Source organism: Chelon labrosus (assembly GCF_963514085.1).
Source record: "Chelon labrosus genome assembly, chromosome: 20".
NCBI lineage: Eukaryota > Metazoa > Chordata > Actinopteri > Mugiliformes > Mugilidae > Chelon > Chelon labrosus.
This window is the reverse complement of record NC_140353.1, coordinates 13,041,321-13,055,044: the sequence shown is the minus strand read 5'-3', so window position 1 is coordinate 13,055,044 and position 13,724 is coordinate 13,041,321. Positions and strand designations below refer to the sequence as shown.

The 13,724-nt window shown below is 40.9% G+C and overlaps 2 protein-coding genes across 3 annotated transcripts; one reads left to right on the top strand and one right to left on the bottom strand.

Annotated features, from left to right (window-relative positions):
- Positions 1–1,693: 1,693 nt before the first annotated feature.
- hspa4l (heat shock protein 4 like) lies at positions 1,694–8,981 on the bottom strand. Of its 2 annotated transcripts, XM_084569305.1 has the most exons (19): positions 8,611–8,981; positions 7,528–7,585; positions 7,307–7,447; positions 7,102–7,224; positions 6,915–7,014; positions 6,670–6,803; positions 6,343–6,587; positions 6,181–6,257; positions 5,943–6,094; positions 5,720–5,826; positions 5,420–5,553; positions 4,870–5,066; positions 4,321–4,386; positions 3,951–4,094; positions 3,520–3,645; positions 3,298–3,405; positions 3,101–3,220; positions 2,758–2,919; positions 1,694–2,685 (listed from the first exon to the last, which is right to left on the bottom strand). In XM_084569305.1, exons 1-19 carry the CDS (start codon positions 8,715–8,717, stop codon positions 2,497–2,499), a joined length of 2,490 nt encoding a protein of 829 aa, XP_084425431.1. In that variant the 5' UTR covers positions 8,718–8,981; the 3' UTR covers positions 1,694–2,496. The 2 variants fall into 2 exon arrangements, with proteins under 2 accessions (XP_084425431.1, XP_084425430.1); XM_084569304.1 differs by having other exon boundaries at positions 6,915–7,224.
- Positions 8,982–9,199: 218 nt separating this feature from the next.
- Positions 9,200–13,123, top strand: chmp3 (charged multivesicular body protein 3). The gene is made up of 8 exons (XM_084569242.1): positions 9,200–9,269; positions 9,611–9,658; positions 10,341–10,519; positions 11,030–11,090; positions 11,409–11,588; positions 11,703–11,824; positions 11,941–12,055; positions 12,193–13,123. The coding sequence occupies exons 3-8, from the start codon at positions 10,475–10,477 to the stop codon at positions 12,330–12,332; spliced, it is 663 nt and encodes a 220-aa protein (XP_084425368.1). The 5' UTR covers positions 9,200–9,269; positions 9,611–9,658; positions 10,341–10,474; the 3' UTR covers positions 12,333–13,123.
- Positions 13,124–13,724: the final 601 nt, after the last annotated feature.

Below are 13,724 nucleotides of genomic sequence, written 5' to 3'. Positions count from 1 at the left end.
TTACTCCGGGGCCACGTCACGCGCAACGTCACATGACAACAATCGAAGTGACCACGCCCCCCTCAGGAGTCCCACACACACACACACGGCCACGGTGAATTGATACAATTGATCCTGCTTTAAATAAATTAACAAGTTAATAATAAATGAATAAATACATTTTTACCCGTGATCTTCATTTTGCAAATATGCAAGTTTGTATTTATAAATCTCGTCAGTACATTGTGCTTTTTATACAGCTCTGTACTGGCAGGTTTAATTTTGAGAAGCTGCACATTTCTCAAGTTTTGTCTGCAGATGTATGATATGAGTGCTAGATTAAACGAATTAATTAAAACATTAGAGAATTAATGATAACAGATAACATATTTAATACAACTGTGAGGCAGAATATTCCACATTCACAGATTTCTTCATCTACCTCTGATAAAACGTGTCGGATCTGCTCTGTTTGTCTTTATTCACACACAACGAAAAGGCATCTTTAAATGTGAATGAGTCAAAATATATCTGTAGCAGTCTGTAAGCATGAAAAAGACAGGATAATATGTCTGTGAAGGTTCTCAGTCAGAAGCTGACTGGAAGAGTGTCAAAACATCTTCAAGATACTAATCTAGTTGGCTTTGTTTCAGCTTTTTTTGGATAATAGGCATACCTGTCAAGTATCCCGTTTTGGCCGGGAAAGTCCCGTATTTTACCCTTCTTTCCCGCCGTCCTCCCGTATTAGTATTTTCCCGTAAATCTCCCGTATTTTAACATGCGTTATTAAAAAATAATAATACCCCGGGCCCGGGCGGAGTAAAAAAAATAAAATAAAAATATTCCCAATCTGAGCTCTGTCACTAGCCTCGCGATAACTGCCACCTGCAGTAGCATACTACAGGTACTGTAGATCGCGTGCCATTTAATTTTTTTTTTTATGTTAGTCTAAAACATGCATCCATTGCAACTCCAAAACAAACAGCAAGACAAAGCTTCATCTTTATTTTTACTTTATAGTTGCAACATGCCCTCAGTTCAGAGGCACACATCCACAGCCACACAACAACTCCAGACTACCGTCTTTCTTAAAGAGACAGCGCTATTTTTCTAAAGGTGCAGTGCACCAATTTTTCTTGATAAAAATAAAAACAAAGATGGATAGAGCTTTTAACACTGTAACAACTATTAATATGACAATTAAAAAAAAATGTGTATATATATATATATATATATATATATATATACGGGTAGATCACTTTGACTTGGTCATTGTAAAAGTAGCTCGCAAGCCAGAAAAATGTGGGCACCCCTGATATAAGGGATACTGGAGCTTGGTTGGGGTGGTGGGACTGCTTGCGGCGGGCGCCGGAAAATTTCCCTTATTTTTAAATCCAAAACTTGACAGGTATGATAATAGGTAATTTCATGATGGGCTGACTTTAAAATAGCCAGGACTTCTTAATATGCCTTTTAGTCCTCCACATACTTTATCAGTATGTGAAGGTGCCCCAGAAACACAATTGTCTGTTTTTACTCATGAACATTTATTTCATGTCATATTAGTTTTGAACACTTTAGGCTCCCATATACATAATTTATTTTAATGGCAATATTTGTTTTTTGAAAGGCAAAACACCCCATCTATAGGTGTCTGTGTTCACAAACCTTCAGCTCTTCTCAGCAGATTTTAGTTCCAAAATTAAAGTTCAGTCGACAACGGTTTCCCTCTCATTCAGATTTAGATTGTACAGTAGATGTGGCCAATGTCTTTCAACTTCCCCCTCTTAATAATGAAATCATTTCAGACTTAACAGTTTTTGTCTTACAGACAAACATATTTATTTCTGCCATTTTTAAATCCCATAACTTAAATATGGAAAAAACTGCAAGAAACCAAAAAGGAAGTAAGTAACCAATCACTAGAGAAATTTGGTATATCAAGCATTTCCATTGTAACACTAGGAATGTGTTCGTAATGTTCATATCTATGCTGGCTGTTTTTCTTTACTAAATATTATTTACAGTTTCTAGACATCTCTCCAAAGTCATTAAATACAAATATATATCATTTGTATCATTGCATACAAACTAATAGTTCTGTTTATTTGGACAGATCTTTCTATTTCACTTATGATTGATAGAATTTAGTGCTGATACCTGATGCGTAAGAGACACGTGGAATGCAAACACAAAGCATAACTTCCTTTTTGGTGGACAGGAAACAGCTTTATGCCAGAATCAGAGTTTTATCTATTGCATCATTCCTTAATTTATTAAGTATGTCAAACCTTTGAGAGAGAGAGTAAAGCACACTGTTGTCACACATAAGGATGAAAGAGTGAGAACAAAAACCTCAAAAGGTAAAGTCCGATGGGGGGGACACCAAAAACAAACCCACTAAAGTGGCTGGTGAGGTTTGAGAAATGGTCCCAGGTATAGATGTTTCTACTGTCTAAATGGTGCATGATGGTCAACGCAGTGACGGCTGCAGGGTTTCCTTGTCAGACATGGATCTCAGTCCACTTCCATCTCTTTCGTGCCGGGTTTTGTTTGCTGGCTTCCCTTTGTGTCTCCCTTCCCTTCTGCTCCTTGCTTAGCTGTCGGGCCATTATGAGCTCCACTGTTCTGGTCATTCACTTCAGGGACCTCTTCCACTGTGGGCTTCGGCCTGTTGATTACTGGGTTACATACATCCTCCAGCTCCTGTTGGCAAACGTAAATTAGCAGATCTCATTCTTTCTAACAGAGCCACATCTTAAATAGTCGTTCACGTACCTGGATTTTGGCAATGATGTCTGCTACTTTAACAACTGGGTCTTGAGTTATAGCAAGCTTGCTCTGAGCATTCATCCTGCTGTTCATCCAGCCCATGCTTTCATTCACACACTTCTCCACAGTGTTCATTTCTTCCCCACTCAAATGTAGGAATCGCTCATCCTGGGAAAGATATCAATAACCATGTCAGTTAATAACCATGTCAGTTAACAAAACCAGAAACATGAGAAACATGTTTGATAATCTGCTGATGCTGAGGTGTTTGTAAAGCAATGTATAAAATTGCAAATTTTACCACTTTGAAACACAATCCTTAATGTTTTCTGTTGTCACAAGAGTTTACCTTCTGTTTGTAGGAATCTACAAACTTCATGTAGAGCTGCAGTTTCTTTCCCAACTCTTCAAAAGCCCTCGGCCTGTCCTCATGCTCTCTGTGCCGGTCCTGAATGGGCTGACCCAACCTCTGGAAAGCAAGAACTTACATGTTATATGTATCTCTTAGTTGTAAACTCCCCATGAAACTGAAGTTTAAACACAAACCTTAAGTCCATCTAGCTTCTCCTCATAGACTTGTTTGGGTTGGTCCTCTCCGTCCTCGTACAACCAGTTCTCTGTGTCCTCCAGCATCAGCGTCAGCCGGTTACTGTCCTGTTGTTAAGCACAAACCAAAAAACTGATGTTAAATAATACATTAGGTGCTATTCTTGGTGTGTCCTCTCAGTTACAATGGCTTTTACTACATCAGGGTAAAGTGGCACGTACCTCCTCTGTGATATACTTTTCATAAATCCCACAGAGTTTGTCCCGCAGGTCATACACGTACTCCTCCACAGCATTTTTAGCATCATTCTGCTCTTTCACCAGTTTGTCCTGGATAATCATCTGACGCTGCGAGGAGAAAACACAGATAATGTCACAGAAGAACCAAACAATCACAGAGCTCACAGAGAGATGATGTTACTCTCATATAATCCTGGCACACATCGTGGCCAATCAGTAACCATTAAACTAGAAACTAGAAACTACCAGAATAGAACAATAAGATGCAAAAAACAACGGTAGAAAACAGCTGCCAACTGGAGTAATAAAGCACATGTCAGTTGTTAATTCCACTATATCATTAAAGGCTGAGTTAATCGACATTTCAATCAGAGCATGACTCAGCTGTCACAAAGGCCAGCAGCGGGACTCACCTCATACTCAACGAAGTTAGTAAGGACTTCACTGTCAAGGTGTCGAATGTTGTTGGCCATGATTGGAAGATCGATACTCTTCACCTTGACTTTGGGCTTGCTTCCTCCTGCTGCCGGGTCCTGCTTTTCCCCAGCTGCCCCCTCCTGGATTTAGAAGCCAGAAATTGAAATGAGGCCTTTTTCAAACATAGCAGCACCAAACTTCCGTATATTTGTGTTTCTTGGTACTTTATCGCATCTGACAAAGCCATTGTGGATAATTAGTCTAAAATTCCGTTGCAGTAGAAGTCTAAAAAGCTTAATGTGTTTTGGAACTGCAAGACTGACATTAGTATTTGTATGTGCAAACTAAGACTGGAGCCTGACAAACCTTGCTGTTGTCTTCGTTCTGCTGGTCCCCCTGGCTTTGGCCCTCCTGGTCCACCTGCATGTTGGTCTGGGACACAATACAAACAGTTATTTAAGACAAGATATGATAAGTGTAAAATAACATGTCCCTAATCCAGTATGTATCCCAGTACCACTAGTAAAAACTAATGCATCCTAAAATAACAGATCTGTGTTTTCATTTTGGAGGCTGTGGTTGGTAGTACTATTGAATTGTATTGTGTAGTACCAACACATGTTACTAGTATTCCTGATTATCTATTGCACATCTTTTGACAACCCATTTTAGTCGGTAGACTGGACTAAATAACACAAACACCTAGGTTAACAGCACCATAGACTACATCCTTCAAAATTATCATTTAGTTGAATTACCAATCTGAAAATTATTAGATGACAGTCAACAGTTTCAAAAGTCAATAACAGGTTCAAGTCATGGCATTATCGTGTCGTTATGTTTCATCATCTGGAGAAACTTCTTCATTTATTTTCACATCAGTTTATTCTTTATTTGAGGCAACAATCATCTCACCTGCTCCTCTGCTCTGCTTTCATTCTGCACCATTGGCTCCGAGTCAATCTGCATGTCCTCTCCTTCTCCTTTCTGCTTCTCAATCAGAGAAGCGCTGGACACACTGAAGATGCCGTGGACGTTGACGCGCACTTTGACTTTCACTTTGGAGCTGTCTCCGTCCGGCTGCGGAACCACATTCTGCACTGAGAAGCAGCCTGGAAGCACATGGAAAATGAGTGGATTGTCAAGATGCTTCTGTGACACTATGTTGTTATAACACACCGGTGAAAGTTTAAACAAACTGATATGCAACCTGAGAGAACACAACTACCAAACGCACGTACAGACAATGATGCTGTTTGGATGAGTCACTACAGCCCATCTGTGGCAACGTTGTTCTTAATTACCATCCAGGTTGTAGATCCCTACAGGCACTCAGCTACAAATAGGCCGGCTACTAGGGCGAATGCATCAATCAATTATCTTGCTAAAAACTTGTGCAGCTGGTAAAAGGAGCACATGCATCGATAAGTTGTTGACTTTCACAGAGCAGAATCAGCACCATTACCTATCCTGTGGTCGGGGTAGGGGAGATCTTGAGGGTTGCTGTAGAAGGCTTCAAGGTCAAAGGGTTCCTTCTTGTGGAAGGTGATCACTTTGGAAAACGGAGCAGCGTGATTCTTGCTGAACACTTCGCACTCTCTGCAACACGAAATGCAGCAAAAGAAAAAGCAAAGTCAGGCTGTGGAAAGTCAACACAGTCAGCACTTAATGTATCTCCAAGGTGGCTGACCTAGCTTGATTTATTCATAGAGGGATGGCTACAGATTCATCCTTAATAGTGTCACAGCTTAACATGGCTAATTACCCCAATCCATCCTCTGTTGGTGTCTTCCAGCGCAGAGTAATGGGGAAGGGAACCACGTCAGTGATGGAGAATTCACGAACCTTAAATGCTGGGGACAAAATTGCACACTACACCCAAAGAGTCACCACACAACAAACAAACAAAAAAACAACAACCATTTAATGCATTATATATTATAAACCAGCTACATATGTTAGATATAAATGTCAGAGAAGAATCCTACCTGAAGTGCACAGCCCCTTGCTACAGCTTCGTCTGCATTGAGTGTGGTGCTGATGTCTTTGCCGAAAAACTTGGAGATCCTCTCTTTAATAGCCGGCATTCTTGTTGCTCCTCCAACTATCTCCACTGCATAGATTTCGTCTCGGCTCAACTCTGCAGCAAAACACGGACATTACTGAGTGGATTCTTCCTTTATTATAAAATAGCTTAGTAAATTCAACCAAAGTTTCGGGACATACTTGATTGTTCAAGGGCTGCCTTCAGGGGCATCTCCACTCTCATGAGATATTGTGCGCACATGTCTTCAAACTGCACCCTGCAGGTTGCAAATAAGGAAGAAACAACATTTACAATGCTGGATTATCACACTAGAGATGCAGGATTAAAAGTAAAATGTGTACCTGTTCATCCTGCTAGAAACGTCGATGTCATTCATGAAGCACTCGATGTTCAGAGGCAGGTCGGAGGAGTTGGCGCTCATGAGCTTCTTCAGTTTCTCGCATTCCTGGTACAGCCGCAGCACGGCCCTCGGGTTGTCCCGCACGTTGAGCTTGTACTTGCCCTTAAACTCCTCGCAGAAGTAATCTACCATCGTCTCGTCAAAATTACGTCCTCCGAGATAAGGGTCAAACGCCGTGGAAAGAACCTGATGGACCAGATTGACACTTCCAGTTTAAAAATACAAATATAGTTGTGGTTGCAAGCGAAAAAAAAGGCGAAAGGCTGACCTTGAGTTTGCCTTTGTTGAAGGCAGTGACGGAGACCTGGAATGAGGAATGACCCATGTCCACAAATACCACATTTCTTGGCTTCTCTTCTGGAGTGGGAAGGTCTTGTTTGTAGATCCCATACGCCAACGCCACTGTTAACAAAAAGATATTTATTTACATCTCTGTTCTGTCAATTAAAACGTGCTCCACTTTAGTCCTGTGCATTTATGTTAGAAATTTCACTGTTCACTAAGAACACTGACCTGCGGTGGTGTCATTAATTAACCGTAAACAGTTCAACCCCGCAATTTGAGACGCATCAAACACAGACCGTCTTTCGGCATCTGTGAAAAAACTTGGGACCTGTGGATCAAAGCAGGAATCAATATGTTTCCTGTACTTGTTGAATTGTGTAACAGTACGGTCTTCTGTGGCGTTTCCATCACTCACAGAGATGACACAGTCCACCACCGGCTTCTTCAGCGCGCTCTCTGATGTCTCCTTCAGCTTGGAGAGCAGCATCCCCGTGATCTGCTCCACTGTGAACACTTTATCCTCGTCCAAATAACGCACCTGCAAGCATGACGTGGAAAACATTTTAAGCTTAAAAAGTCAGGGTCAAAGAGAAAGCACTTGAAGATGTTCAGCGCCTCACCTTGATTCCAGTGTTTCCATTGGCCAGCTTATGTAAGCTGTAAGGTAATTTCAGTTTTTCCGCTTGGACGAATGGATCATCAAATGCTCTGCCGTGGAACTTTTTGAAGCCGTGGACTGTATTTTTGAAGTTTGTAATAACCTGAAAAAAAAAGTACAGTGATTCCAATATTTCAGTGTGTAACGTTGCTTTTATTACATAAATAAGACAGTTTTCCTTACTTGACTCTTGGCTGCATTTCCAATCATGCGGTTTTTGGAGGCCAAAGACACACAAGCCCTTAACAGAGGACAAACATATCAGCAAATTAGCTCCAATCAAGTTAACAGATGTGGCAGATGAAGCAGAACTGTCATTTACTGGCTGCTGCAAAATATATATATAAATATATACTGAGTGCTGCAATTTCACAAGGGAGTCTGTGGAAGAATCACAAATTAGGGCAGTGAGACAAATCGGTTCACCTTCAGAATGAATCACTTCCTGTCCAGGAGTGAAAAAAAAAAAAGAAATCATTCATGTTTTAGCAGACCAACAACGAATATCACTGTGTTTACTGAAAAAAAAAAAAAAAAAAAAAAAGATGAATGCTTCAGATTGTACAAGGTTTATAGGGATCCATTTCACATTGGCTGGCAGTGACAAGTCACTCCCTCGTTTCACCTTGCCACAAAAATATCCCCATTCATTTAAAGGTGCACACTTCCTTTCCAGCTGCACATCCCTGTTTGCAGGATGCTGCAGCGAACGAACACAGCTTGCAGAAACAGAGGCCCGCATGGAAAACACTTGTCATTCCAAGTTAATTAACGACACCCTCAATAAATAAAACAGTGTCACTATTTATGATTCACCTTGGGGTTTAATTCATTTCCGGGCTGGTGCTTGTAAGGATGTAGCTTTTTTTTTTTTTTTTGTGACAGGCTATAACAGATCGCTGTGTCATGCTAGAAAGCTATTTATTTGACTTTAAAGCATATCGTATGCTAACATATTGACGTGCAAATTGCTTAACCGAGGCGACTTGGTCAGAGGTTGTTATTAGGAGACGTGTCAAATGTTTTTTTTTAAGATTTTTAGCCACGCAGACGACATTTTGACCTACAATAACCTGCTGTGACTGCGAATAAACCAACAGTTACAGGCCTCATCACTACCACCACCGCCACCACCACCATCATCCCCGCTGCTGCTGCAGCCTCTGTATCACACCAGTGCGCCTCCGGTTGCAAACATTGCGTAACAAACTCACAGTCAGACTACACTACACGGTGATGATGATGTCTGTCAACATGTATACTTACGGTGTGCATCTGTCACTGTACTCATTGGCAACGGTTTCAATGCCGCCGCTCCTGGCCACGGCGATGTAACAATTTTGGAAACCCACATCAATGCCTACCACTGACATAATGAGCGCTCTGTAATTCACTGAAGTTATCCTGCTTAGCGACCGCACTTACAACACCTATAGCCTAAGGGGAAAATTTACAGGCTAATTTCAATAGCGGTCTACTCCAAAGAAAAATGTATTTTAATAAGTCCACTCTTGAAATTTACGAGTCTACTAGCAGCAGGTGCACTGACTGAATTACTCGCCGTTATGTAAGTCGAGCTGTTTATAGCAAACTCATTCAGCGTAATCCCAGGGAGCAGTGATGTCCAGAGCGGATTCTCCCACTCCTAGGCAGCCCTAACATCACCAAGCCGCTCCGGCTGACTGATGCTCCCCAAGCCCCGCCCACAGACCACTGTGATTGGCTGCGTCGCTCCCGTTCTCCGTACGTGATTGGCGTGGCAACCAATCGATAACAGAAACATCTAGAAGCCCCTGGAAAGGGGGCCGCGGTGTACGTCACATCGGTGAGAACGGTGAGAACGGCAGTGGATCGCACGGACACTGCGCCCCGAGTTCAACCTACCAGGCACTGTTTCTTCGTTCAAATCCCACGTGACTCGGGATGTACGTTTTTCGCCAATTGCATAATTTATGAAGCTGACGTTACTGTCATTTATTTGAAATCTAAAGTTTGCAAGAGGTTGAGCTCACCGAATGAAAGCCTGCGTTTCCTGAAAGCCTTTGCTGAGGGATTAAGCCCCCTAACACTGACACATGGTCTTGCGAACATGCATGATAAACCATGAATGTAATTATTATTTTAATAATGCAATTATTATTTTAGTAATTATATAAGCATCCTGGGTTTGTGATTATGACAAATACTCTTTTCTTAAAAAGGGAAAATAGCTGTTATTGAATATTTATAATGGTTTGATGATGATGTATGAGGTTTCTACTTGCAGGTATTCCCAAGTCAAACGTCAGTCAGCCTAAAGAAGAAAAGATTAAAGGTAGTAAAGATGTTACAAGATAAGGAATAACTGTCAGGTTAATTAAGCATGCCACAACCACACAAAATGCATAAAGCAAATCCACACAAACACACTGTTTATAACTGTAAAAATAAAACCTACCCATATATTTTTATAGGAGAAAAAGAAAACAGAGCTGTCATTTTTATACTTACTTACAGTGACATATTAACAACGTGCCATTTATCCTTTTATAGTAAAGCAAACGTGTCTTCATAAATGCATAGACACCATAATTAGTGTTAGATGGTATTGTAGAGAGAAACATCTTATTCACAGGCGAAAAAAAGTAAAATAAATAGTGTGTGAAGGCAAAACGTAAGAACAAAGCTGAGACTTTGGTTTATACATGGTCAGTTGTACATGACCTGCATATTTTAACATGACAGTAAGCTTTTAAAACTTTATAATTATAAAACATTGCCACATGATGAGTTGGTAAAGTTGAATCTCTATATATGTCAGTAGTAGTAGTCTTACTTTTTTTTTAAGTAATTTGAGAGAACTTAATTTTTGATTTTTCAAATGTAGTTGGAGATTTCTTTGCTGTGTTGGCTGGTAATACATGAATATATCATGACCAGAAAAGATCATGCGAGTTGTTTTAACTTATTTGCGTGTCTCGTTCGATTTCACTTGCACACTTGTCTTCCTTGCTGAGGACGGACCCTTCCTTCATGTTCGTACTGAGCCCGAGAGGCCTGGGCGAGAACAGGAAGTGCTGGATGAACGAGCTCAGCTAGCCAGCTAGTTATAGTCAGACGGGTTAGCTTGGCCTTTAACTCACCAGCTACAATGGGGCTGTTCGGCAGAACACCGGAGAAACCACCAAAAGATCTGGTGAGTACTGACTGCTGAAGGCTTGGACTGTCTTTTAGAGTTTTGTCCGTAATAAGAGAGAAATGGTAGTGGCTTTAGCTAACCTTGCTAACGCTAGCTGTCTGTTTAACTAGGCTTGGCTCGTCCTATCTGTTGATACTTCTTGCTAACTGAATAGGTGACATCACTCTTTGTAAATGAAGCCGTCTTTGCCCCTGACATAAACGTGGGCTATCCCCACAACATTTAACATTACACGTTTGTTTATGCACCTCAGTAACCAATAAGTCAGTGTTTGTTTATTGAACTGGAGCGAGAGCTAGTTAGCATACAAGCTAACATAAGGCTACTGTCAGTCACTTCGGTGTAAACAAACCCTGATTGTGGTTATTTCAGCTGACATCGTGATCTATTTTTATCTCTTATACATAGCGTTAGTCATATATTTATGGTCAAAATGGACATTATAAACATACTTTAACTGTTAAGATATTTTAATTCGGTTTGTTATAACTTATTGTTTCTTTACAGATCAATGAGTGGTCTCAGAAAATTAGGAAGGAGATGAGAGGGATTGATAGACAGATTCGAGGTGAGTTATTGTCAGCGTTTGACAGCTATTACAAAGTGTCCTGTTTATACATTTACTTTTAGGTGATTTCCAAGAATCTGATAAATGAATGGAAAACAATAATAGGTTTGTAATGCATTAGCACTGTCTGAAAACTGTCAATGCATCTCATTGTCTATGTTTGCCAGGAAAATGTGTAATAATAATAGTCAAGTGTAATTAAATTTAGAGACTCCTTTGTTAGAGGCAGTGGCTTGTTACAGTCATAAATCAGTCAAAGAACTAATTTCATAAATATATTGTTGGTGTTGTTTTTAATGACATAGTCTTTTGTTTCAGATATCCAAAGAGAACAGGAAAAAGTTAAAAGATCCATCAAAGATGCTGCCAAAAAGGGCCAGAAAGATGTGTGCGTGATCCTCGCAAAGGAGATGATCCACTCGAAACGGGCCATCACGAAACTTTACGCTTCCAAGGCCCAGATGAACTCTGTGCTGCTCAGCATGAAGAATCAGCTTGGTAAGTGCGGGAGGGCGGAAACTATGTCATCAGAAAATCAGATTGCTTTTCAGTCATCCGAGTTAAAGTTCTGCTGTACTCTGTCAGTGAGACTATGTATTTGTGTGTTTCTAGCTGTGCTGCGTGTGGCCGGGGCCATGCAGAAGAGCACAGAAGTCATGAAAGCCATGCAGAATCTAGTCAAAATCCCAGAAATCCAGGCCACCATGAGGGAGCTTTCGAAAGAGATGATGAAGGTCGGCAGCATCCAAAAATAGATGGATCCTACGAGAAGACAGTGCCTCTGATTACCATTTATTACCCATTATTTTTTTCAAAGAAAAAGTTGCTTATCCACATATTCATCTTTCAGGCTGGCATCATTGAAGAAATGTTGGAAGACACATTTGAGAGCATGGAAGACGGAGAGGAGATGGAGGAAGCAGCAGAGGAGGAAGTTGACAAGATCCTCTTTGATATCACAGCCGGTAAAGAGATTCATTAAACTAACTCATAATACGCTGTTACGTTCATGTTTTGTAATAAGGCTTTGGGATCTAACTTTTTGAAGAATTTCAGCCCTAACCTCAGATTGACCCTCCTCCCGTTCTGTTTTCCGTGCTAGGTGCCCTTGGCAAAGCGCCGAGCAAAGTCACAGACGACCTGCCCGAAATGGAGCCGGCTGGAGCCACCGCAGCTTCAGAGGATGAGTCAGAGGAGGACATTGAAGCGATGCAGTCGAGATTGGCAGCTCTGAGGAGCTAAGGTGAACTGCCACTCTTCTCTCAGTCAGAACACTCCATAAAGGACAGAGACAATTCTGGTGCAGGGTTTACAGCGCTGAGCATCCCCTTTGCTTCACAATATAGTTTCACATAATCATTTCTCATTGTGCTATATAAGTTAAAACTTTTTTATATATCATCTGGTCTACTCAGCCGGAAGAAAAGGTGGTAATGCTTCTTGTCTTTAATTATCAGGGGTAACCCTAGGTCAGTCTTTACTATCCAAAGTTAAACAGAAGGTTAAGAACGTGTATATAATGTAAGTATGAAAAGCCTGCGGTGCCTACAGTGCTTCGTCATATTCTTCTTCTGTCCTAAGTTGTGGACATGTTGTGGAGGTACTTGGGTGTTTTATGATCAAACAAGTGATTGAATAACTGTCAATAAATCGCTTCCTAGATCACTGTTCAGCAGTAGTTTTGTAAGCAACAGCTGTTTGTTTACTAGTAATTATACTTTATCTGGAACACTAGAGGTGATGGGCCTATTTCACTTTTGATAGATATTCTCCTGTACAGTCAAGATGTATCTGTTCTGTATGTGTTCATACACGTTAAGTACACTCATCAGAAAAATGCACGCATACTACCTTAACCCATTTTTTTGCATTCAGCTTGTTTAACGTTTCACTTTGCATCACGATTAGTTCGTCCACGACGGGAAGATGCGGAGGAAATAGAAAAGTTGTGCATTGTGGAAGTATTGTGTGTTTATTTTTTCTATGTGAACGGAGAAAAAAAATTATGAATAAACTTTTAAGACCGAAGGTGAGACGTATGTTTTGGCGCTCGTTTCTGCCGGCGGTATTGATCACACTGACTAACTGTGCATTGGGTCCTACTACATCACAATAAACATTGGGTCTGTTCTCATCAAAATAAGGGGAACGTCAACCTGCCGGCTGGCAACAGCCCGCTCAGCAGGTCAGAAACTGTACTGCACGAACAACTGAATGCTATTGACACAAACACCCGTCTGGCAGATGAAGCGGCTTGCTCAGCAGTCCTGGAAACGAACATTTTATGAAGAGCAAAGAGTTAAATGATTGACAGGAAATCCCGGGACTGTAATCTATCAATAATTAAATTGTAGAGATGTGACTCAGACGCGATGACGAAACTATGTCTTTGTTTGTTCAACCTGTAACATGATGTAAGGGGAAATTAGATCACGTTGCATTTTGTTGATATCAATCTCTCTTTTTTCAGGTTAGTGCAGTTTGGGTCCACCTTATTTCAAAGCCTTTCCCTTTGCTTTAAAATGGACAAAAGGATTAGATTTCTACCAACCTCCCTCCCTCGCAGGTTTTGTTGTACTGTAACAAAACCTTGCCTCTGTTCTCTGGCTTCAGCTAGTGGGCCAAAGGCTGGAC